At 39.0% G+C, this 24,277-nt stretch overlaps 1 protein-coding gene across 3 annotated transcripts in view; it reads left to right on the forward strand.

Moving 5' to 3' along the window:
* cyth1a (cytohesin 1a) overlaps window positions 1-24,277 on the forward strand; it is a 90,540-nt gene that overhangs the window by 18,497 nt on the left and 47,766 nt on the right. The window contains exon 1 of one of the 3 annotated variants that reach the window (XM_049468135.1): window positions 3,129-3,239. The exons of 1 other annotated variant lie outside the window; for it this stretch is intronic. In XM_049468135.1, coding sequence (XP_049324092.1) covers window positions 3,164-3,239 — 76 coding nt within the window. In that variant the 5' untranslated portion in view covers window positions 3,129-3,163. Of the gene's footprint in view, window positions 1-3,128; window positions 3,240-18,676; window positions 18,891-24,277 lie in introns of those variants that run through there. One more of the 3 variants, XM_049468136.1, reaches the window with a different exon arrangement.

Genomic DNA, 24,277 nt, shown 5'->3' on the forward strand with positions numbered 1-24,277 from the left:
CCAACTAGCTAACTAACTAGCTAAAGTTACCTCACCAATTCACTAACTAGCTAACAATCGAACTAACTAGCTACCTACCTAACTAATTAATTAACTAGCTAACAAGCTAAATAATTAGCTAGCTAACAATCTAACCAACTAGCTAGCTAACTAACTAACTAACTAACTATCTACTTAACTAGCTAACGAACTAGCTAACAATCTAACTAACTGGTTAACAAGCTAACAAACTAGTTAAGACGCTACCTAGCTAACATGCTAACTAACTAGCTATGAAGCTAACTAGCTAGCTAACTAGCTAACTAACTAGTTACCTAACTAGCTAGCATGCTAACTAACTAGCCAACAGGTTAACCAACTAGCTAGCTAACAAGCTAACTACCTATATACCAAATTAGCTACCTAACCAGCCAATGAGATAACTAACTAGCTATAAAGATAAACTAGTTACCTAAGTAGCTATTAAGCTAAATAACTAGCTAACAAACTAGCTAATTAGCTAACATGCTAACTAACTAGCTATTAAGCTAACTAACTAGCTAACAAACTAGCTACCAAGTAGCTAGTTTGCTAATTAACTAACTAGCTAATTTGAAATTCACACAAAAAAGTCAATTTTACACCCATATACTGTAAATATTATGGCTGTGTATTGGCAAGAACATGGTGATAAGATACACATCACAATGAACATTATACTGTATATACATTTGGACAACATTTGTTGCAAATTCCACATTAACATATTGTATAAATAAAATAATATTGTTTTTTAATCTAAATAGTGAAGAGTGAGTTATGTTGAGTCAGTGACCCGCTGATATTCACTGTGCTCCTCAGAGTTATTCGTATACTGTAGTTTATAGAGTAGCCGAGCTGATGGCAGTGGCTTTGTGTTTAAATGAATAACAAAAAGCAAATAAATCATTTTATTTCTGGAAGCACAGCACAAATCACATCTATAACCAGTTGCCAAGCAACAAATATCACCTTGATTAATATGTGTAGCTTTTCGGAGAGTTATAAGAGGAAATGGGCAGTTAGGGTAATGGTGGAAAACAACATCATCTCTCAGAACCACAGCAAAACCTTCAGAACGATAATATGAGTCCTTACTTCTGCACATATTTATTCAGCTTATCTCCTCACATTAAGGGAGCAAAAGGATAAGAGTGGAGAGTTCTGTGTACGAGTTTTGCTTGGTAATATTTTAAGGAAACATATTAGAGGTTTTTTTTAACACAAGTTAGCATACAGTAGATATATGTTCTATACAAAACACGATTATGAAGTTCTTTAAACAAAATCACTTTCACATAAAGATAAAGATCTCATCAGCTCTGTTCTTACCAGTAGGGGTGGGCATTATGACCCTTAAATAATATCACAATATTTAATGGTATTTTCACGATAGCGATACTCTTGATGATATGGCAAAACACTGAATAAAAAAAAATAATAATTAAAGAATACACTACAACAACAATATAAAAATTACATTTTATTACTGCATACGATATGATATGGCACACCCCTAACTGAGATATTAAAAAACTACAATAATTTTATCAGATTTGTAACAGAAGTCAATGATCCAGAATGTCATGATACTAATAATAATGAACTCCATATATCTTCATATATCCAGGATTAAAGTAAAATAAATGATACTGGACAGATATAATCTCTTAGTCTCTAGTAGATATATAATGGGGAATGAGAACAGTGTGATTTTTTCATTTGCTAAAAAAAAAAAAAAAAAAAAAAAAAGTAGTACCCTGATGTGATAATTAGGGATGGGTGATATGACACCATATACCACAAGCTAAAAGTTACCTGTGGTACACATGCAGTGTAACCATGGGGCGTCACCCGCAACAGCATATTTGCATAAAAGTGTCAGAGCCCTTAAATGGCTCATTCTGAAAGGAAATAAAACTGGTAAGTAGGGATGTGCCATATTGTATCCTACACAATAATATCGCTAACATTTGTCAATACCGTGAACGATAATGTATCCTTATTATCGTTCACGGTATTGAAAAATAGAATATACAATTGAATTTTGATTATAATCGAATCGAATTAAAAATCAAACTACAGCTGACAAAGAAATGGTTAAAAACTAGGTTAACCTGTAAAACAAACAAAAAATATGCGTGTGTTAGTCTGTGGGAGGCACCTGTAAATGAAATGAGTATCATTTTAGGATATTTTAGATAGAAATTCTAAAATGTCTGTATGTAAGTTCACTATTATTTAATTTTGAAAATTGCATTAAAACTGTAATTTTAATTAATCGTGAAAATCATCCAGCACTAATATGAATACGTTCGATTTTATTTAAATTGATATGAAGATGAAACCAAAACTCCATGTGAAGTGTTGCTCTTCAGCGCATTAATGCATCAGTTTAGGAGTGTGAACTCTTCAGAGGGATGACAGATACAGGTAAAAAAAAATCTGAATTGTGGAAAAATCCACAAAAAGATTTAGAACACTTTTGGCATTACTTGCTGTGTGAAAGTATCTCTATTTACTATTGTTCTCTGTCCTTTTGATGCCATGATTCTACTCTAGTTCTTGTGTTTACAGTTTGCTAGACCCTAGAAGACCTTATACAGTCAGCACACATAACAGCACCCAAGCCAGGGGAGAAAGCGAGAGATAGAGAGAGAGAGAGAGAGAGAGAGGGAGTGTAAACACATGCCAGCAGAGAGGAGCTGGGGTTTACCGTGTTGAGTTTTAAGACGCTGTGCAACTAAAGACGACAGACGGCTGAGTGACACAAGATTTGAGGAAATTGCTGTGAAGACGCACTGGAATTATCACTGGGGAGAGTTCTCTCTCTCTCTCTCTTTTTTTTTCTCTTTATTTTTCTCTATCTCTCTCTCTTATACACACACTGGCTGGCACTTGCCCACATCCAGACATGACCAGTGTAAGAGCAGTACCCCCACAGAGCTAAGAGCATCTCAGCTGAAAGCCCCCAGAATGGCAGCCGGACCGGCAATGACGTTCGCTCGTCTACCGTCACTCTGAAATTGCAGAAGGACGAGAGAGGAAGTCCTGAGAGAGTGACAGGACGAGAGAGTGGGAAACCGTGCCGGCTGGGGCGTTTGGTGTTTCGCAAAAGCCGTCAACACTTTCGGCGACGGAAGCCATGGGGACAGTAAGCGAACTGTGCGTGTCCAGCTTCCAGGCGTTCCTGTGCCCGAGGGTGCCAAACACTGACCCAGGTAAGGCAGGGACTCAGAGGAAAGTGTCTCGCTGTTGGCTGTTGGACCTAGATTGGATTAAAGGTGCAGTAAGTATGTTTTTTTTAAAGGAGCTGTAAGCGATATTTATCATTAGTTGTTACTACATTTGATTGGGTGCCCAGCTTTCAAACATTCCTGTGCCAGAGAGTGCCTGGCTGTTTCTCTTTTTGGTTGGACCTAGATTGGATTAAAGGTGTAATAAGTACGTTTTTTTAAAGGTGCAGTACGTGATATTTATCAGTAGTTGTTACTACATTTGATTGGGTGCCCAGCTTTCAAGCATTTCTGTGCCAGACAGTGCCAAACACTGCTCCAAGTAAGGCAAAATTTAGGAGGAAACTGCCAAGGTGTTGATCTTTATGGTTGGACCTAGATTAGATTAAAGGTGCAATAAGTAAGTTTTTTAAAGGTGCGGTAAGCGATATATATCATTAGTTGTTACTACATTTAATTGGGTGCCAAACTTCCAAGTGTTTCTGTGCCAAAGAGGGCCTGGCATTTCATCTATGTGGTTGGGCCAAGACTGGATTAAAGGTGCAATAAGTACGTTTTTCTAAAGGTGCAGTAAGCGATATTTATCATTAGTTGTTACTACATTTGAGTGGGTGCCAAGCTTCCAAGCATTCCTGTGCCAAACGGCGCCAAACACTGCCCCAGGTAAAACAGGGACTGAGAGGAAAGTGGCAGGCTGTTGATCTTTATGATTGGACCTAGATTGGATTAAAGGTGCAATAAGTACATTTTTTAAGGTGCAGTAAGCGATATGTATCATTGATTGGGTGCCAAGCTTCCAAGCATTCCTGTGAGTGCCTGGCATGTGATCTATGTGGTTGGACCTAGATTGGATTATATACCGATGTTTACATCCCAATAGCCTAGCTTCAGCTCCGAGCGCTGCCATCATTGAACTGATTATAACATAGACACATATAGACAGAGAGAGAGAGAGAGATTTTGCACAGCCTGCCTCCTGGCGCCGGTTGCTATGCTATGCTGAGTCTATGTATATATATGTCTATATTGTTATCAGTACAGTGATGGTGGTGCTCGGAGCTGAAGCTAGCGTATTGGGATGTAAACAGTGGTTTTTATTAAGCTTCTTCTGCACTTTTTAAGTTATTAATGCCTGATTGTAAATGTCAGGTCTCTCCGGATTCTAGCAAGGAGGCAAAGTAGACCTACTTTGAGCTGGATAACGGTGTAAAAAGTGATTTATCAGGGTAAATTATGCCCCGTATCTCCCAGTCTGAAGGGTATTTGTTGGAGAAAAATTTCTGGATCTCTGAACGCTGTGGGAGAACGGAGGTGAGCTATAATTTACACCAGAGTTCAGAGGTTAAATGAGTCTAGTGCCGTCTTGGTCTCTCCTGCACAGTAGACTCGAATTTGGGTGCATATTTTACAACATGGTGAACATATTTGGCTTCAGTTCTATTGAACAGATGAGATTGGAGCCAAACTATGAAATACGCCAATGAAAGCTACGATATGGAGAGAAATTTGAGCAGATATCACCCAAAATAAATGCAAAGAGTCTAAAACAGGACAACTCTACACTCTCACAGGAAGCAGTGGACGCTTTTCCCCCCCAATATACAACATTCACGCTCGGCTGCTTCAGGCGCGACAAGACTTCTCCAGGCCCTACGGCGCGTTTCTTCTGAAACCTCGGCCTGCTGTCCGGCTCCAGCCTGAGGGATTACATATGTCTGCTCTCCTTAACAGACTTTAGCTTTTTAGCTGCTGTTCTGTAAAAGTAGGGGGAACTTAAGCTGAATGTAATGAGTCAAAGTTCGTTAGACAGAACTATTGCTATGCTATTTTCGCCTGGATGACGGTATGTTTCTTCTTTCTTTCCTCCAGAACAGAATAGTGCACTTTTTCACCATCTCTCTCTCTCTCTCTCTCTCGCGTTCTCTCACTCTCACACTCATAGCGATTCCCATATTGTTATGATTAATTAAGCAGCGCTGAGGTCTGTCCATATGCTGAGTGACTAAACCCTCTCAGCAACTCTCTCTCCAAGGACTGCAGTCACGCTACAGCATCACCGATTAGCTGTGATTGTTTCACAATCGACCTCGTGATCACAATTGTTCTGACCATGACAGCATTTCAAGCGTGCACGACCAATGACTACATACATTTGTCATCAAAATGCAAGTGTGGGCCCTATTCGGATGGGATTAGTTTCTCTGGGGGTTCTGGGGTCATTTTCTCTTTTATGTTTTTAGTTTTTATCGTCTGTGATTTTATTCCCGTCCAGAACGATCATGTACGTGTTTTTCTCAGACGTCCTCTGAGAAAATTACAGGCTGAATTATCTACTGTTTTTCTCTGAACTCCGTGCTCCTCCGGTAATTTTAGTCCCGTCCGGACGCACATCTCTGAGTTTCGTCTCCTCGCCTTTAATAAAAAAGATATTTGACCACTGCCGCGCACCGTAATTACACTTTGGGCGTGCCACGGTTTCCACGGAGATCCACATTAAAAAAACACAACAGCGAGTGGAAATGGAGGAGCTACTGAACGCCGTGATGTCATGTGACCAAGAAACAAGCCTAAAAACTCACTGATCCTCCTGTTTTTACAATTGCAGTCCGGATGCAGGAGTTTTATCACTAAAGAATAGAAGTGTGAAATATTTTACACAGATGAACCCTGAGAAAATAATCTCTTCCAGATAGGGGTTTAGTTAGTCAATAATACTATTATTAATCATGTGGTGTTAATGTGTTGTGCTGTTGGTCGTATTAACAGCAGTATAAATACCCATGCTGGACTTAGTAGTATTAGTGGTAGTATGCGTACTCAGTCTTCGTCAGTGCTCTTGGGGTTACACTAGAGAGTCTTAATCACAGTTTCTTTAGTCTCAATCACAATTGTCCAGATTATGACACCAAATAAATCACCTAGGTTTGGTTCTTTCAGCCTCTCAAAAAATAGCACAAAAGTTGAATCGCTGCCCATCATCTGCCAGGCCTCGCAGAAAATAACCCCTTTCTGCACCAAATAATAGAGGAAGAGTGCAGAGGAAGTGCTCCAGGAGCGAAACCAGCAGAAAGGCCAAACATTCACTCTCTGAACGAGGCACTCTCCAACCACTCACTGATCACTGCACTCTCCGAACACTCACTTTCCCAATTAGGCACTCTCTGAACAAGGCCCTCTCCTAAAGAGGCACTCTCTCTCTGCACACTGCACTCTCTGAACGAGACACTCTTTCTAAATGAGGCACTCTCTCTGAACATGGCACTCTCTCTGAACACTGTACTCTTTTCGAACGAGGGTCTCTCTCCGAACGAGGCACTCTCCGAACAAGGCACTCTTTGAACGAGGCACTCTCTCTAAACCAAGCCCTCTCTATACGAGGCACTCTCTCTGAATGGGGGCACTCTCTAACCAAGGCACTCTCCGAAAGAGGCACTCTCTCTACAAGGCCATATTTCAAAACAAGGCACTCTCCGAATGAGGCATTTTCTCTCTGAACAAGGCACTCTGTCTGAACGAAGAACTCTCTCCGAATGAGGCACTTCCTGCAAACAAAGCCTTCTTTAAATGAGGCACTCTCTCTGAACACTGCACTCTCTCCAAACGAGACACTCTCTCCAATTGAGGCACTTTGTCCAAACAAGGCCCTCTACAAACACTGCACTCTCAGAACAAGGCCTCTCTCTGAATGAGGCATTCTCTTCAAATGAGGCACTTTCCAAAAACTGTACCATACTTTATCATACGCAATAATATTGCAAACATTTTTGAGACGAAAAAAAAAAAAAAACTATTTGGTTTTACTATTTACTATATTTACCTTTCTTTGCGCTACATTTGCTGCATACAATACTTTATTTTTTTATTTGTTATTATTTTATAATTGCTTTATTTTATATTTCTACTGAAAACAGAAAAAAACAACATTAGTATATTCTTGAATATATTCTTGAGTTTTGTTGTATTTCTAAGAATATAGTTATCGGAAAAATACCCTGAAATATTGTGATATATCTTTAGGCCATATCGCCCAGCCCTACACAGAATGTGTAAGTACTCTCTTGCTGCCACTCCGGACAGTTACCTGTGTTGTGGAGAACAGTGGCGTGGCAGAGCTGCAGGGAAGGTGGCATGGCTGGGAGAGGGTAATTTGAGGCTGTGTGATGGTTGCTGTGGAGGGTTGACGTGGCTCCAGGGGTTGGGCAGTGCCAGATCGCAGGCTGCAGACAGAAGGAGAGATGATGTGATGTGTGATTTTTATTTTGTGCCAGGCTAAGTGAAGAATGGGTCGAGTGAGAGTGTTGCCCAGTTACGCCCACACAGGGGGAGGGTATAGAGTCCGGCTGCAACCAATGAATATTTCAGTAGTTGACAACTTAAAAAGTCATAGGTGTGGTGTTCTGGAAATGAGGTGTGTTCAGGTACATTTCTGGAGTTTTATCTTGTTTATCTTGGTAACAGAAAACACAGGAGCTCCACTGACTGAATACAACCTAGACAGACGCCAACAGTCAGACGTTCATCGCTATCTCGGCAGTGAATTGTTAACACATGCGTGTGCTGAACACACATAAACCCTCTTTGGAAATGTCCAGGTAGCTTGTATTAACATGGTAAACACACACACTACAGTTAGATATACTCATCTCTGAACAATGAAAGAACTAGTGGTTAGCACGGTTAGCGGCTAATGCTAATACTGCTCCTGTCTGGGTGCTGGAGAACTACACTGAAACTCCTGTATAACTCTGTACTTCAGTGGAGTGTCTTTACTGCTCCTTAATACCTGACTGATAGAATTCATACATAAGGAGCACCGGATTATAAGGAGCTCTGATGATATTTAAGAAAAGTAAAGAATTTTAAGTGCAGCTTATAGTGCAAAAAATATGGTAATAAAAGTATTGTTAATTGCAATGCTTTTTGTTACAATATCAATATCAAACCATTTGGTGAAAATATAATAGTTCTCATAACAGGCCTAGTTCAGATTGTGGTTCTCTGGTCTGGGGCATGGTTAGTTCCCAGCACCTTTCTAACATGCTTTCAAGAAAACAAACCAAAAAAATGAAACGAAAATGTACCAAAAACGAACCAGAAACGCACCGAAAACAAACTGAAAATGTACCGAAAACTTACCGAACACATACTGAAAACAAACTCAAAGCGAACCGAAAAGGAACCGAAAACGTACCGAAAATGAGAAAGGAAAAAAAAAGAACCATACCGAAATTGTACCAAACGCAAACCGAAAATGTACCAAAAACGTACCTAAAACAAACCAAAAGCATAAAAAAACGTAATGAAAATGAACCGAAAACATATAAAAAAAATTTACCTAAAACATACCGAAAAAGGACCGAAAACTTACTGAAAATGAACCGAAAACGAACCAAAAACCTACCAAAAATGAACCGAAAACGTACTGAAAACGTACCGAAAACGAACTGAAAAAAACCCAAAACCGAACTGAAACCGTACAAAAAACATAACGAAAATTAACCGAAAACATATCAAAAACTACCTAAAACATACAGAGAAGGTACCGAAAACGAACCAAAAATGTACGGAAAAAGAACAAAGAACGTACCGTTTATACTGAGGTATGAACCAAATCGTGAATTTGCTGCACTGTTACACCCCTAAGGTACTGTAGATTTGAAAGCATTATAAGTGTTTGTAGACTGCAGGTGATAAAAAATAGAAAATAGGTAGAATAAATAGAAATATAGTGAGGGGATATTAATACAGATGGACAGTTTTTGGGGGGTGTATGTATTATATGTATATGATGGAGGCGGGGGGGTGATGGGTGGAGGATATTGAGACTCACGCTGAGCACTAAGAGTTTCTGAGCGTCGCTCTGACTGACACTTCAAAGCCTCTCCATTGTGGGGAATCCAAACAGGGATCCTCAAAGCCGATTCGTTCAAAGCTCAGTCTGACTGTTTGGTGTCTGCCTTAAACCCCCCCCCACCCGCCGTTCCCCTCCCCTCGTATCTCCATCATGTGTTAGAAATGAAAGGAGATCAGAACTCGGTTCCTCCTTTACCTCCACCCAACCAAAACTGCTCACCTGAGAGAGACTGAGGGTAAAAGATGACGATTAGAAAACGTGGAATAGTCACCAATCACAAAAACATTTATAAAACTCACTGTTCTATATATACTTAAATCTCTGAAAAAAATAAGAGAGCACCTAAAAATTATGTTTCTTTGATTTTACCAAATTAAAAACCTCTGGAATATAATCGAGAGGAAGATGGATGATCACAAACCATCAAACCACCAAACTGAACTGCTTGAATTTTTGCACCAAGAGTAAAGCAGCATAAAGTTATCCAAAAGCAGTGTGTAAGACTGGTGGAGGAGAGCATGATGATCATGCCAAGATGCATGAAAAAAAAACTGTGATTAAAAAACAGGGTTATTCCACCAAATATTGATTATTTGTAATCTGAAAGTTCTGCATCTTTTTTTGGTTATTTTAGCTATTTCTCATTTTCCGTTTATAGGTTTATATTTGAGTAAAATGAACATTGTTGTTTTATTCCAAAAAAAACTACAGACAACATTGTTCTCATGTTCTCCTCCACCAGTCTTACATACTGCTTTTGGATAACCTCATGCTGCTTTACTCCTGGTGCAAAAATTCAAGCAGTTCTGTTTGGTGGTTTGATGGTTTGTGATCATCCATCTTCCTCTTGATTATATTCCAGAGGTTTTTAATTTGGTAAAATCAAAGAAACTCATTTCAGTAATTTTTTTCCCAGTGCCAGTTACAGTAGGTCAGCTCTGCTACTGCTGGTAGATAACAGAGCGGTGCAGATAAGAGATCTGTGTCCTTGCAGTAAGGAAGCCGTGGTTGTAACCTTGCCGTGGTGGAGTTATAATAAAAATATTAGTCACGGCCTCACGATACTGAGTATAGAATGACTCAAGACCAATCTCACACTTTAATAGAGGAGCTCTCATCACCGGAACACCACATTTCACACTCCTGATATAAAGCACTGATCAATTAGGTCATGTTGACACACACACACACACACACTCAACAGATCCACTGCACTCAATAAACCCAATGGCCGCTTTTTCACAGAAACGGCCAAACAGTTACTAAGGTCGTGCTGTAACGCTCTGTACCGACCCGTTACAGTATTCTAGTAAGAATAGTATAGTAATGTAAGTATAATCTGATCATTTGACCAGTTTTGTCCAATGAGTCGGCGAGTCTGCCTCTGCTTCTGGTCCATACTGCACAGACTCTGGTTGAAAATTTGACAACATGGCGGACATTTTTGGCTTAATTTCTAACAAAATGTTGCGACACACCTTAACCCTTGTGTGGTGTTCATATTTTTGTTACTCGTTTACTTTGTTACTTGTATTTAATTCAGCAAAATTAAGCAATTTTACATTAAAATGCTTTACACATGCTCGCTTCACCTAAATTGCAAGCAATATAAACAGCTTACATGGTTAATATTTGCCCTTTACCTTTCTTATGTTACATTTCTTTCAAAAAGTGCTACTCTTTTTTTATTAGTTTTTTAATAAAATGTAAAAGAAAATGAATTAAACTCAAGATTTGAGTAGAAAATTTGTTTAGTTTCAAATTTACAAATGAAGCAATGTTTATTAGCCCTTGGCCAAACATACTGTATGTAATATAAATGTGTGTGTGTGTGTGGGGGGGGGGGGGGTGTACAGTGTGTGTTTATCGAAAATGTGTTTTGATATATGTTTTTACAAAAAGTGAGCCAATGCCAATGAGTTTGAGTTAGAAAAAAACATTTTTTTTGTATCATTTGATGAAAAAAGAAAACAGGTCCCACAGACCCGAACACCACACAAGGGTTAAATTCAGTGTTTTTTTTTTTTATTAATTTAAAATGTTCTGCATTGCAAATTAATACTAAAGTCATCCAAACTATGATGAAAAACATGAAATTTAGTAAACATTTGTTTTATATTTTACATTCTTAGATGATCAGTTTTACAAATCTGCATTTTCTCAGTCAGTTTTATGATGTAGAATCACCTGGAATTCAGGCTTTCAGTTAACAGCTGTGCTGAACTCATCAAGAGTTAATTACTTGAATTTCTTGTCTCTTAATATTAAAGTTTGAGAGCATCAGTTAAAGTAAAGTAGTGAAGAGGTAGAGTTACAGGTATACAGTGAATAGCTGTAATTGTAATACATCACTTTTTTAACTTATTGCAATAAATTGCATTATATCATGACCCCTATATTGTGATACATATTGTATCCTGCCTGTACACAGCACTAATTGTTCTATAGTATTGATGAATACCTCGGTCTTTAAGGCACGACCAATTGATATCTCTCTGTGTATCTTTCCACCCTTTTCTTCTTACATCATTTTTCCTGCTGGAGAGAACGATCCTCACTGTGTTTCTGACGTGTCTCCTGGTTTCAGCATCGAGAACATTGATTATCCTCCAGAATCGGCTGCTGAAGGAGGGAGACGTCTGCAAACTAAGAAAAATGAGCCAATTACTGCCGTAATTGCAGATATTCCTCTGCTTCCAGGGGCCGACTGCCATGCTTTTATGGTTGTGCTACCTCATATTATCATTTGTGTCCTACTTAAAATAGATTAGATCAGCCCAGCTGGGTCGTCATCTAGGTTTTTAGAGTGGAGTACAGTGAGGTTTCAGTACTGAGGATGCACTGAGACGCAGCGACCACTGAGAGGCGCCTGAACAACGATGAGTAACACTTTAAAATAAGGCTCCTTTATAAAGGAGAGAGAACGACAGAAACTTTTAACATCACATTTTAACATCTACAGCTCTGGAAAAAAATATTTTACCAAATTGAAAACCTCTGGAATATAATCAAGAGGAAGATGGATGATCACAAACCATCAAACCACCAAACTGAACTGCTTGAATTTTTACACCAGGAGTAAAGCAGCATAAAGTTATCCAAAAGCAGTGTGTAAGACTGGTGGAGGAGAACATGATGCCAAGATGCATGAAAAAAACTGTGATTAAAAACCACCAGAATTATTCCACCAAATATTGATTATTTCTGAACTCTTAAAACTTTATGAATATGAACTTGTTTTCTTTGCATTATTTGAGGTCTGAAAGCTCTGCATCTTTTTTGTTATTTCAGTCATTTCTCATTTTCTGTAAATAAATGCTCTAAATGAGAATATTTTTATTTGGAATTTGGGAGAAATGTTGTCTGTAGTTTATAGAATAAAACAACAATGTTCATTTTACTCAAACATAAACCTATAAATAGCAAAATCAGAGAAACTGAAATGATCTCTCATCTTGATTTAAAGGCTTCTGATCATCCATCTTCCTCTTGATTTCATTTCATTTCATTTATTAAATTTGACAAGGCAGGACACAACAGCATAAAAACTATTTTTAAGCAGTGAGACCTGAAATGTGTCAAATATTCAACAATCAGTATCAAAACAGAAACGATTAACTTTAGAGCATTACCATAAAAAAGTCTAATACATAAAACTAAGTAAGTCACTTGAAATACAATTTAAGAGCACGGGGAATAAAAGAGAGTTCATGTCTTGGAATGATTATATTCCAGAGGTTTTCAATTTGGTAAAATCAAAGAAACTCATCATTTTTAGATGCTCTCACATTTTTTTCACAGCGTTAATGAACAGCTCAGTTTCCTCTTCTCAGATGCACAAAGTGCCACACTGTTAAGATATAAATGTGCCAAAGTCAGAGCTCACCTGACTCTTAAAGAGAATGATGAGCAAGAGAAAAGCTGATTGGTTTATTATTTCACGTTACGCCCAAAATTAACCACACCCATAATTAATAAAGAGAATTAGTACATGACTTTTGTGCATTTTGAGTCGAGCAAAGCATATTTTTGAGCCCTCATGATACCAAAGACACACCAACATGCCCTAAATCCAGATCCGTGATTCACAATTGACCGGTCCGCTATATATAGATCAATAGATCGAATTGGAGTATTGGAGTATTAGAGTATATATACTCTCCTCGTAAACAGTGTGGTGTTATTGTGGAGTGAAGAGTATTTAGCAGGACTTCTCTCCCACACTCTTAACAATCACATTCCTCAACACAATACAAACCGCCACGTCCTTCAGGAACAATAAAGGGAAAAATAACATTCCACAAATAGCCGTACGTGTGTGTGTGTGTGCGTGTGTGTGTGTGCACACACCATTGTGATAACAAGGCGAAGTTCGCAGTCAGGAACAGTTCAGGATCTTTCCTTTGTCTGGAGTTTTTGTTGGTACAGAAATAACTGCAGTGAAAGTTTAAAAGGCTACTAAACACACTAATATATAAACACAGTTTAAGGGGCCTTTTATGACATTTGTGTAATGTTTTATACACCAAAATTGTTCAGTATTATTTACCATGTACTCTAAAGCAGCTATTCTAAACTGTTGGGTCGTGGACCCAAAAGTGTGCCACGGACACGTTCTTGGAGGCTCAGGGGCAGCTTATAAAAAATAAATACATAAAATAATGACACATAATTAATGCTAATCTGATGTTGTACTCGTCTTTTATTTGGGGGGAAAAAAATAATGTACTCTGAATGGAGAGAAGTGAAATATCTAATTTTGTGGCCCTGTGTGTTGTGTAAAGTTTTGATATTTAATTTAATTTTATTTTATTCTGAAATACAGTAGTTCTCTGAGTTGTTTAGGATGCTGCACAACTCTTCCTCATTGTCTGCAGCAGCTAGTAAAAAAAAAAAAGAATTCTGAAAATATTCAGAAAAAAAAACGATCAGGAAAAGCACTGTGTCTACATCAACCTGTCAATTAGTATTCATGGCCCCGCCCACCTCGGCTCGGGACCGCCCACAGGCAGAGCTGAAGCTGGGCGGCGACGCCGTCTCGTCAGATAGGAGATAACAGCGCTAGGAACAGCATGCAGTTCATTCCTGTGTTATTTGTGCGAATAACACATCAGTGTTTATGTACTTTACCCAGTAATTCAGAGACTAATTCTAACAAATGGTTAGAATTAGTCTATGGAGGAAAAACACCACCAGCCAAGTACAATTGAGATAGGTAGGTGTATGTTTAGATCAGTTCTGTTTACACTAGTTTAAAATATCCCGGGGTGGATTTTTTACTTTCTGGATCTGGACTACCCACCTCTGTGTGTAAGTAACTATAGGTTTAAATAGGATCTCCGGTGGGCATTATTACACATGTTGTAAAGTAACATATGACATTGTAAAGACTGTTATTAGTGTAAAAATGTCTCTGTGCCTCCTGATTTCGTAGTGCTGTTAGCCAATCAGACGCGATATGTTGGCATTAATAAATATTCATGAGCAACAGCCAAAATCTTATCGTTTCTCCCCCCTCCCCCACTCCTCCACTGGGCTAAAGCAGTGTTATACAGGATCATCGCGGCACATTTTTTTCACAATGCATTCGCAAGGCATTCATTCATACTAGAGACACAAATAGACATTTTAAAAAGAATGAAAAAAGACCTTTTCAAAAATTCACTTTGCATGTTTATGTATGTTTAAATTGTTTTTTGAATAAATACATTTGTTTGTTCGGTATTCTATAATTCTATAAATGTGAAATTGTGGGTCTTGAGCTGTGGAGACCAGTTGAGAACCCCTGCCCTATAGGGGGCACATTACCATGTGGACAAGGGCAACCAGTAGTGCCCTGTTTGTGCCCCTCTACAGGGCACTTTAGTCACATTATTAAACTATGGGGGCATCAGGGAAAGGGCAGAATCCGTCAGTGTCTGTAAAGACAAAATACAGCTGAAGGACAGCGGTCAGAAATGTCATCAGTGTTTTAATGTTTCTATAATCAGATCTGAGGCATCAAACACCAGAATAAAGCCCATTTAGACGCGTCATATGTCACCATCACATTTACATGGTATTTACATAATCAGATTTATTACTGAGAATCAGATTTACATACTGTAGGTCACTCAGGACGGGGTTCCTCAGGCCTGAGCTCGGGTACGGTGTGAGGAGGACTGTCCCAGTGATCTGAGCCTGTATTTACTGTGTGGGTCAGTGGGTGGACTGGGTGGACTGGGGGTGATGGATGATGAACTGGGCTTTGTGCTGGAGCTCCACACTGGCTGTATTGTCTGAGTTCTGGTTTGAAGAAGCACAGCAGAGGCTTTTGTGAAGCAGACGAGCGTGTCTACTCTGCTCATCAAAGCGATGCTTATCAGCTTCCTGAGCGGCTCTCCGGAGATCCCGTTCTTTAGGGGAATTAAAACTACAGTCAATATTTTAGACCGACTGCAGTAAACTTTTAAAGCTTTTCCTTCCACTAAAATCCATTTTTTCTTGTTCACTCTTTAAAAAGTGATTTTATGTTTTAGTCAGGAGAAATAATATTATCAAAAATGAATGTTGAATCAATTAAAAAATGTGATTTCAACCAACTTTTAGTTTTAGTGTTGGTTCATATAGCTTTCCCATAGGCTCCTGGCACCATGCATTTGCATATTGGGTGTGGCCTCTCCCTTACTTACCATCTTTGTGTTGTCTGCTGCTCCAAGCTACCTTATCCTAGTCGTGCATTAGTTTAATATATGTGTTGACTGCCAGGCCTCAGTGTTTTAGGCTGTTCGATTAGTTGCGATTATTTTTTTTAATGCCCTCATTTGTTTTTCCTACTGGTGAGGACGTTAAGAGCTAAACATTTAGGTGCTAAAACCAGTTTTGCAGTACATTTTGATAGTTTGACGTACCTATATTAAACTAAAAATTACACAATATATTTTAGGAAACATTCACACAGGCTGGATGTTATTTTCAGGAGATTCTAGGATACTTGTATTTATTTTTTTCTTAATTTCTTACGTTTTTCCGAGGAGAAACCTCCCTGAAATTATTGTTTGTCTTTAAGAAAATACAGTTTTTTTTATGAAGTCTGTAGTTACTATAAAATATAACTTAAGTTTAATGAAGAGGACAGAGTACAGTATCTCCCCAATACTTATCCAGCTAACATAAGTTTATCTAACTATATCAGAGAGATGTTAGGGTGACTACGTCAACCCGTGACTTCATGACCTCGCCTCCTCGGCTCAGGACCGCCAACAGGTGGCGCCGAACCCAGGCTACAGCATTAGAAGCTATAGCTAAGGAGGAGCGTACCAGCTTCTGTTTATTCTGTTTACAGCTTCTAGTTAATGTTAGCTATCTTGTGTAAGTAACTACAGGTTTAAATTGGATCCCCGGTTGATTCTGCGTTTTACCAAGACCTTAAATAAACACTAGGGAAGCATGGTTTCACAAGACAGCACAACTCGAAAGAACACTGCTCAAAGCAGGCGCTGTTCACATCGGACTTTATGATATTACCAAAAACGTAGTGCTATATCCTTATAACTAAGGCTGTATCTCTAAAAAAACATTTTGTTCTTTAAGTTTTAGATCTTTAAAATTGACTGTGGAGGGAAGGCAGGTAGGCATTCTCTGCCGCAGTGCCTTTAGCCAATCAGAGGCAATATATTTGTGTACGAGTATTTATTAGCAAGAGCCTCTACTTCAGTGGTCTAAAGCAGGGCTAAATAGAAACACCGGAGCACAAAAAACTGCTCACATAGCATTTATTCATATTAGAGGCAAAACTAGACATTTAAAATGATTTTTTAAAATGATGGAATAGGATCTTTAAATAAAACTGTTCAATAAACCAAAATACTTTGTGAAGAATTATTTAGGTTCTCTTATCTGGGGAGCTGTTACACTTATTCTGTACAACAGAGGAAACTCTTATTCTTCTATCCTTTCCTGGGGCGGCCCTGATGAGTGCCAGTTTCATCATTATAACTTTTTTGATGGTCTTTTTTGCGACTGCTCTTGAGGATGCTTTTTCTTAAGATTGTTATTGTGTACCATGTACCATGTCGCTCACTGTATATTGTAGAAACTTACCCTGTTCTTCCTGTTTCAGTTTGCCATTCTTTTAACCTTACTTTATACAACCGCAAGCAGAAACACGCCTCCATATGTCAGATAAACATCATATCCATGCCAGTGTTCACCTTCCTTTACCTGCCTCTCATAAAGCCAACCTATAGAACAGTAGACTACTCAGAAAAATAGCTATACACTAGATAAGTTATTTTATTTACATTTTTATTTTATCTTTAGCTTATCAATTATTATATTACTGCAGTTCTTTACCTGTCAGACCTCCTTTAATTCTCCCTTCTCTGCCGAAACTGAGACTCAGTCCTTAATCTGAGCTAAAGGCTAAAGCTGCTTCCATGTGGGTCAGCCAGATGTTCTTTTTTATAAAAACAATATTTTTGAGAATTTGGAATTTAATTAAAGATTTATTTTTTATTTGTTTTGCATTTTATTAATTGTAATATCTCTCTCTCTCTCTCTCTTTTACTGTTTCTATGTTTCTCACTGTATAGTGTATAGTGTGTGTATAAGGTGTATAGTGTGTATTTTCTATTGTGTTTGTGTATACTTTGTGTATACTGTATAGTATACTACAGTTAGTTCCGACCCTGCAATGTGATTGGCTGAGAGGCGTTCTATGAGTGCCGTTGTAAGCCGGTAATGCACTGTAACCGAAGCTCTTCATGTATTACTCCGCCCACATATTTTAGCTGGCGGAGTGTTTATAACCAAACAGATCGCTGTGCTTAAGTGTATAGTGTGTGTATACTGTATAGTATATAGTGTGTGTGCGGTATATAGTGTGTATACTGTATAGTGTATAATGTTTATGTAGTTAATAGTGTGTGTAGTGTATAGTGTGTGTGTGTGTAGTATGTAATGGTGTTGTGTGTGTATACTGTATAGTGTGTGTGTGTGTGTGTGTGATGTATTGTGTGTAGTGCATTTTGTGTGTGTGTAGTATGTAATGATGTGTGTGTATACTGTATAGTGTGTCTGTGTGTGATGTATTGTGTGTAGTGCATTGTGTGTGTGTGTGTGGTATGTAGTGATGTGTGTGTGTGTGTGGTATGTAGTGATGTATAGTGTGTGTGTGTGTGTGTGTGGTATGTAGTGATGTATAGTGTGTGTATAGTGTGTGTGTGTGGTATGTAGTGATGTATAGTGTGTGTGTGTGTGTGTGGTATGTAGTGATGTATAGTGTGTGTGTGTGTGTGTGGTATGTAGTGATGTATAGTGTGTGTGTGGTATGCAGTGATGTATAGTGTGTGTGTGTGTGTGTGTGTGGTATGTAGTGATGTATAGTGTGTGTGTGTGTGTGTGTGTGTAATTGAACACCACGCGCAGCTCCAGGGCCTTCACACGCATGCTATGAACGCGTCATCCGGGTCTTTACTTGTTTTTACCCCAGCCCGGTACTTTACTTTCTCCTCAACATTTGATTGGCTCTTGAGTTGTGACTGGACAGCACGATTGGTCCTTCCGGCGTGACGCAAACGGGCGAAGCCACGCCCCCGAAAGCGGACTGCAGTCTTCTCACAGCAGCAGCAGCGCGGCTCCGCCCGGGTACCGAGTCCGGAGTTACGAGTTTATCAGCGAAACTTTCGGCCAAAAGTTCGGAACTCTCGCCGTTTCCACCGGTTAACCGGACTGTGATTATTTCCCGGGGCTGAGGATTACCGGAAGAGGCGCCATGGTGCTGAAATCAGAGGACGGAGTCGGTGAGTGTAGAGAAATCACTCCGCGCTGATTAGCGCTAATTTACCTCAGACTCCGGTTAAACACCGAAACACGCCGAGTTTACTGAAAAGGGTTACATTAAACCCATTTAACCGAGTTTACCGTGGTTTAACGGTGTTTATCGGGTTGTTTGTCGTGTTATTTCGCTGTAAACCTGTTTTAAACAGCTAAACTACCGAAGTATGTAACGCAAACCGAGCAAAAGTTGTTTAGCTAGCGTTAACTAGCTAACGCTAACTAACTAGCGCTACGCTGTTTACGCTGTGTACGCTAGTAACATTTTAAAAAATTTAATAGACGTGAATATTTTGGTTATTTACGTCTTTTAAGGTTGATCATTGAAAAACTACCTTAAACTTTATTTAACGTTGCCTCATAGCATCTTTGGTTGAAATTCTGATATTTAATCAACATAACTTAAACAACATGAAACAACCACTTAACAGAAAACGCTAATTAGTTAAAATAAATAAGTAAATGAAATGAAATAATAGTGGCAATTACATATTAAGGCGTAGGAACGAGATAATTAAGTAGTATGGACGAATAAGAAAATAAAGCCTGGCTATGTAAGTCATCCCCACAACTTTTATTATCTTGTTCACATGCCCTAATAATAAATGTCATGGCCACACATTAGGATATTGTTCCAAAGCTTTAATAAGTCGTACGCATGCATTAGGATCCAGTTCCCATGCTTTTAAGAAGTCATACTTGCACATTAGGATGTTATCCCTCCTTTTAATAAGTTGTAGCTATGCATTAGGATCTCATTCCCGCTTCTTTAATAAGTTGTACTAATAAGTCATGGCCACCCATTAGGATCTAATTTCTATGCTTTATTATGTCATAGTAATAAGTCGTACCCAGGCATTAAGTTCTCGTTCCCACACATCAGGCTCTTGTTCCCACGCTTTAATAAGTTGTAGACATGCATTAGAATGTCATTCCCACACTTTAATAAGTCATACACACATATTAGGATCTTTTTCCCATGCTTTAATACGTTGTAGTTGTAGTAATGCTGTACTGGTGCATTAGGATCCTGTTCCAATGCTTTAAAATGTTGAAATAAGTCATGCCCACATATTCGGATCCCGTTCCCACGCTTTAAGGTGTAGTAATAAGTCATGGCCACGCGTTAAGATCTTTTTCAGCATTAGAGTCTCTTTCAGAGATCAGAGAGAGAAGCGCTGTAATAATTAATTTAATTCTGGCTTTGATTTCATCATTTCCTTTCTGAATAAATGAGCAGCTTAGCTCAGAAAGTCCCTGTGGTGTTTATGGGGAATAGTTCAGTAAAGCTTCATGACGTCTTCATGGTTATTTCACTAAAATGGATCATATCTTTATCTAAATGGTCTTACCCTGGTTTTCGTCTCTCCTCAAAACTGATAAATCCTTTATCTGTGTTTATTTGGGACGCTGCTCATTTAGGTCACCCAGTGAGTTGATTATCATGTTTGATTTTGTGGTAAACAGGCCTCTGGGTTCTCCGCTTCCGTCTTCCTGACCAGGAGTTCACAGCTTATACGCTCTAAACCACGATAGTTCTATATCTCTAGTACTGAAATGGGGTGTTTTTTATATTATATTCTTCGTGTACATTTAATTTAAGTTAGTTTTGGTTTCACATTGCACACACTAACCCACTTTACTACATTCTGAGTTTCCCTGTACTTGGCGTAGAGCTGGCAATATATATCAATATTTTATAGTTTTGTGGTAAATGTTCTTATCAAATCGACAATATGGTTTTTAAAGCATATCTGTGAATTCATTAATGCTTAAAGAGGCTACACCACATTTTTTTCATTTATAGTTAAATGTGTTACTTTAAAGTAATAAAAAAAATAATAAATACAAATAAAAAATTCTAACCTTTAAAAACACTTTTATTGCCGTGATTCCCACAGGTTCAAATGTGCTATAGGCAAGGATGACGCAACATGCAAATCTGACATCCAACCATCTGCATCTCACGCTATCAGAGGCACACTGCTGGAGCTCAGCCAATCAGCTCTTTCTCCTGCCACGCCCCTAAACCCATACATCACTTAGTACCCCTACACAATTTTACCCCTCTCTTTAATTTTGTAATCATTGTTCAAATTTAAGCTAAAAAAAATAGGGGGTTTAGTGGCGCTTTAAAGAACACTGACCCAACTTTGCATTTTATTTAAAAAGAGAGTGTAAAAAAACTGTTTTAGACAATGTGTAGCAAAAACTGAATAAACATAAGTATTTGAATGCTGATTTTTTTTCTGTGTCAAAGTACGATAAACACATTGTATGGTAAAATTGTCTTTAAATTTTGATATAATATTTAAGAAATATATCATGATGTAAATTTTGCCAGTATCGTCCAGCCGTAACATGACATATTTTGGATTGGATTGTATCAGACAACATCATGTTGTCAGTTCAGTTGAATTTGGTGAGAGACCTTTCCAGGTGTTGTGCTGAATTCTGCCTCCCTGCCAGATTCTGACTTTTCAGCACAACACCTCTTCTTTTTCTTCTTCTATTGTTTAATGGGTGATTATAGCCCTCATAAGTTACATAATGAGTGCATGAAAGAACAATAGCTGGCATAACAGGTCGTTAGATAAGTATTTGGAGGCCATGCTTTCTTCTCACTGCACTGTTTAAGCTGATCCTGCACAGGCCCGTAGGTTTGGCAGCTGTTGTGTTGGGTTAGCCGGCCCGCGGGTTTGTTATGAGTGTTTCTTTGTGTTGGAGTCTGAGAGAGAAACCCGCCGTGATGAAGGTATGACTCAGATTACCTTGCGAGAGCGCCTGGGCGTGAACCACAGCATTTAGACCGTTGGCCAGCCGTTACAGCATCCGTTAGTTCACATGTTGCTTACAGCAGAGGTGTGAGGCCTTTCTAATGCCGATAACTAATGTTATTGGATGATATATTGTCCTGATATAATGGTAATATATAGTAATGCAATTCAGCTCTTTAAAAGCACAGTAAGTAGGATAGTATAAGGAGTGTGGAGTAGTATAGGGGAATAGTAGGGGAGTGTAGGGTAGCAAAGCGTAGTTTTACTATGCAATGGTAGCGTAGTATAGGGTAATATATAGGAGTATAGCTTTGTATAGGTAAGCATAGGGGAATAATAGGACAGTACAAGCAGTGTATGGTAGTGTAAGGGACTAGTAGGGTAGTATAGCATAGTATAAGAGGTATGTGGGATTAATAGGGAATGGTAGCGTAGTATAGGGTAATATAGAGGAGTATAGGGTTGTATAGGGGATGAGTAGGGAAGGGTAGAAAGTGTAGACATTGTAGGGGACTAGTATAAGAGTATAGGGGACTTGTAAAGTAGTATACAGTTGTAATAGAGTAGTACAAGATGTATGTTTGATTAATTGGGGAAGAGAGTGTAGTATAGGGTAATGGAGGACTAGGATAGCATACGGGACTAATAGAACAGTATAAAGAGTGTAAGGTAGTATAGGGGTCGAGTAGAGGAGTGTAGATAGTATAGGCCATGTAGGGGACTAGTAGAGTGTAGGTAGTATAGGGGACTAGTAGGGTAGTATAGAGTTGTAGTAAAGTAGTATTAGAGGTATGTTGGATTAATTGGGGAAGAGAGCGTAGTATGGGGTAATATAGAGGACTAGGTTTGCATAGGATAGCACACAGGACTAATAGAACAGTGTAAGGAGCGTAGATAATATAGAGTAATAGAGAGAAGTATAGGGAACTAGTAGAGTAGTATAGAGTTGTACTAGAGTAGTGTAGGAGTTATTTGGGTTTAATAGGGAAAGGTAGCATAGTATAGGGTTGTTTAGGTTAGTATATTGGATTAATAGGGCAGTATAAAAGTGTGTGGTACTAGTACACTAGTAGCGTAATGTATGGTAATGTGAAGTAATTAATATAGGGTAATATAGAGTAGTATAGCGCTGTATAGGTTAGTATAGGATACCATTAGCACAGTAAAAACACACCGGTTCTAAAAACATTTTGTGAGTTATTTTGTAGCTGTCCTGACATTAATATTTACATACTCATCCCACTTTCAGCCCTGCTTCAAGATGGCAGTCCTGTAAATTGTAGTGGCCACCTATTGAGAATAATAGAATAGAAATCACTTTGTCCTTAAGCATATGGAGAACAGCCTGTTTTATACTAGCCCGAGTTATAGGGTTGTAAATAAATATATAAAACCACATCTGAGTGTTTTTCACACCAACCAGAGTCTCTTAACCTCCGCTGGAAGGGCAGGAAGTGTTTTATAACCCTGAATAAATGTGTTTTTAATGTTAGGCAGACGCTGATTCCCGGTCTGGTGGTTTCTGTAATCTGGCTGCACGTTCGTTTGAAGGCTGATTAACTCCTGCTGTTTACTCACTCGCATTTCCTGCTTTAATACACACTGAGATCTGATGGATTGAGACTTCATCCCTCGTTTTTCACCTGAAAACTATCTGCAGATCACTCCATTCCTAAAGCAAGCAGCTGCATGTCCCAACCCTCCCCCTCCCCACTGTAACAACCAAAGAAATCAGCTTATCTGGACCTGCTGAACGTACCCGGCACTGTCTACCTAGCACTTGCACTGGCCCAGTGTACACAGCACTGTACACCCAGCAATACGGCAGCAGTTTACCCGGCACCGTTTACCTAGCACTGTTTATGCGGCACTGTGTCTCTGGCATTGTGTACCTGACACTGTGTACCTGGCACTATGGCAGTACTGTACCCGGCACTGTGTACCCAGCACTATAGCATCAGTGTACCTGGCACGGTGTACCTGGCACTATAGCATCAGTGTACCTGGCATGGTGTACCTGGAACTAAAGCATCAGTGTACCTGGAACTAAAGCATCAGTGTACCTGGCACTATAGCATCAGTGTACCTGGCACTATAGCTTCAGTGTACCTGGCACTATAGCATCAGTGTATCTGGCACGGTGTACCTGGCACTACAGGTGCTGGTCAACGAATTAGAATAATTTGAAATAGTGCAATCATGAAATTCTTTGAATGCATTTTCTGTGCAGAAAGCAAATCAGGTGTTCACCGCACCTGTCCTACTCGTTAGACTAATCACAGAACTCGTTACCTGGAAAAAAAATTGCTCAGCTGAGCTTTCCAAAAGGCCCATTTAGGCAATTTAACTGTGACACTGTTGTTTTATTGAATTAGAATAATGGAGAAACCGTTTCATTGAATTAGAATAATTTTTATTATAATTACAATAATCACTTTCTCAGTATTTTGTGGCTGCCCCCTTGGCTTGTATGACTGCCTGAAGTCTCCGCGGCATCGATTTGACCAGCTTGTCGCAAGTTTCCGCACTCACAGCTTCCCAGGCAGTGGCGATGTTCTGCTTCAGTTGGTCCAGCG

Source organism: Astyanax mexicanus, chromosome 19 (assembly GCF_023375975.1).
Source record: "Astyanax mexicanus isolate ESR-SI-001 chromosome 19, AstMex3_surface, whole genome shotgun sequence".
In the NCBI taxonomy this organism is placed as follows: Eukaryota; Metazoa; Chordata; class Actinopteri; order Characiformes; family Acestrorhamphidae; genus Astyanax; species Astyanax mexicanus.